We start from the raw sequence: 2,407 nt of genomic DNA on the forward strand, positions 1-2,407 counted from the left end.
TGTGTGTGTGTGTGTGTGTGTGTGTGTTTCTATATGTATGGTGAAATCGTTAAATGATATCAATTTTACACTCCTGTCAACAGCAATAATCAAAAAGAAATATCACTAAAAATGTTATAACCATATTAGCAAAAGAACGTTTGAAAGTAAACAGAATATTCGTGATATAGGAAAACGTGTAAGGATCTCTTGAGATTTTTGTTTTTTAAATTCGTACATAGTTATTCAATATTAATTTTTTTTTAAACTTGTTAATGTTCAAAACTTCAAAATGTGCTCATTTAATTTCCGACATGTTCTCGAAATGACCAAAGAAAAAACGCGTGGTGGCCTACCTACGTAGGTATGTAGGTATAGGGAGGTTGGTGAGTTGGTACCGTGTGAGCTTATGTGTGAATGCGCTTATGCATTGGACAAAACTATATTCGAAAACAAGACAGATAAATGCATTTCTATTGAACAAAGAAATACGACTAAGTAGAAGACTTGAAAAATGTTGAAGACAATAAAATAGAATTAACACGTGCATTAAGTTAAACTTAATCCACACTGTACAATAGAAAAGACATCAAAGTTTTAACAACTGTTTTTCTATTATTTCCTTTTTACCAGGACGAAGTGTGCCAGGTACCGAGAACTATCCAGACTACCTGACCACCGCAGGCAACTACCAACTGACCACAGGCGACTCTTCCTCACAGTATCTCACCACACAAAAATACCCCAGGTCCGCAGATTTCCTCACTACACAGGGCAACTATCAACCACCAACAGGAGACTATCCCAAACCCGTAGAGTACCTGACCACACAGAGCAGCAATGAACCAACAAGAAACATAGAAGTAAATTATCCCACCACAGCTGACTACGTCCCTAATGGCGACCTTTATGAGATGACCACAACAGTAGCCCCAAGTGCTTCAGAATTTCTGACCACACGCACCTATCCAAGTTCAATGACCACCACAGGCAGATCTCAACCAACCACCAGCGATTATCCCTCACAGTACCTGACCACAAAGGGCAGCTATGAACCAACAGAAGCAAACACAGAAAGTATGTATCCCACCACTGCTGACTACGTCTCCAATGGCGATTTTTTCGGGTATCTGACCACACGCAAATATCAGAAGTCTCCAGAATACTTGACCACAGCTGGGAGATATCAATCAACCACAGGTAACTATTCCCCACAGTACCTAACCACAGAAGGACCACAGTACATGACCACGCGCAAAAATCCCATGTCACCAGAGTACTTGACCACAGAAGGCCCACAATACCTGACCACAGCACGCTCACAATACCTGACCACTGAAGGCCCACAATACCTGACCACAGCACGCTCACAATACCTTACCACTGAAGGCCCACAATATCTGACCACACAAGGCTCACAATATCCTACTACAGCACGCTCACAATACCTGACCACTGAAGGCCCACAATATCTGACCACAAAAGGCCCACAATATCCTACCACAGCACGCTCAGAATACTTGACCACTGAAGGCCCACAATATCCTACCACAGCACGCTCAGAATACTTGACCACTGAAGGCCCACAATATCCTACCACAGCACGCTTACAATACCTGACCACTGAAGGCCCACAATATCCTACCACAGCACGCTCACAATACCTGACCACAAAAGGCTCACAGTACTTGACCACAGCACGCTCACAATACCTGACCACAGCAAGCCCACAGTACCTGACCACAGCAAGCCCACAGTAACTGACCAAAGCAGAGAGCTACCAAAGAACTACGGATGCTTATTCCCCACAGTAAATGGCCACACTCAAATATCACAGCTCAACCAAGTAACAGACCACACACAGCAACTACCCAGAAGCCACGGACTCCAATTCTAGAAAGACGTAAAGAAACTACCCAACAACATCAACTGATTCTCTCTAGGATTAATTTTACAACCACCAGGCCCTCAGCCTGACTGCGTCCCAGTAAACGACATCTAAAACTTTCTCGAAGCCACATAAAGAAATTACACACCTCTACTGACAACACGTCCACCGGCGACTTAAAAACCAAAAATGGAACACAGATGTCACAGATCTACCTAGACGTTTCAACAGCAACAAAAAATACCTACCTGTATTTTAGCCTCTGAGAAAGGCAAATACTTTTGTTTTCTCAAAGAAAAAAGTTACTTTCAGAGAAGAAAGACAGAAACAACTACCCAAAATATGGATAGTTCTTCCAATTCGTTCAACGAAACACCGACCCACCCACCCCCTCCTTTTTTTCTCCCTAATGTCATGTGCCAGTTGCTAATTCCGAATAAAAAATGCAAATCTGATGTAAAAATGCTATTGCCTTCCTCAGTTATTAGTTGTTCATTTCTTTCTCTCTCTCTCTCTCTCTCTCTCTCTCTCTCTCTCTCT

The 2,407-nt window shown here is 42.6% G+C and overlaps 2 protein-coding genes across 2 annotated transcripts in view; one reads left to right on the forward strand and one right to left on the reverse strand.

The window, feature by feature from the left end:
• Positions 1–2,322, forward strand: part of LOC101856025 (DNA-directed RNA polymerase II subunit RPB1) — a 4,160-nt gene extending 1,838 nt beyond the window's left edge. The window contains exon 2 of the mRNA XM_005098942.3: positions 613–2,322. Within this exon, the coding sequence (XP_005098999.1) occupies positions 613–1,739 (1,127 nt within the window). The 3' untranslated portion in view covers positions 1,740–2,322. The remainder of the gene's footprint in view (positions 1–612) is intronic.
• LOC101856429 (endosome/lysosome-associated apoptosis and autophagy regulator family member 2) overlaps positions 1–2,407 on the reverse strand; it is a 72,935-nt gene that overhangs the window by 50,703 nt on the left and 19,825 nt on the right. The window lies entirely within an intron of this gene.

Source organism: Aplysia californica, unplaced genomic scaffold (assembly GCF_000002075.1).
Source record: "Aplysia californica isolate F4 #8 unplaced genomic scaffold, AplCal3.0 scaffold00197, whole genome shotgun sequence".
NCBI classification, from domain to species: domain Eukaryota; kingdom Metazoa; phylum Mollusca; class Gastropoda; order Aplysiida; family Aplysiidae; genus Aplysia; species Aplysia californica.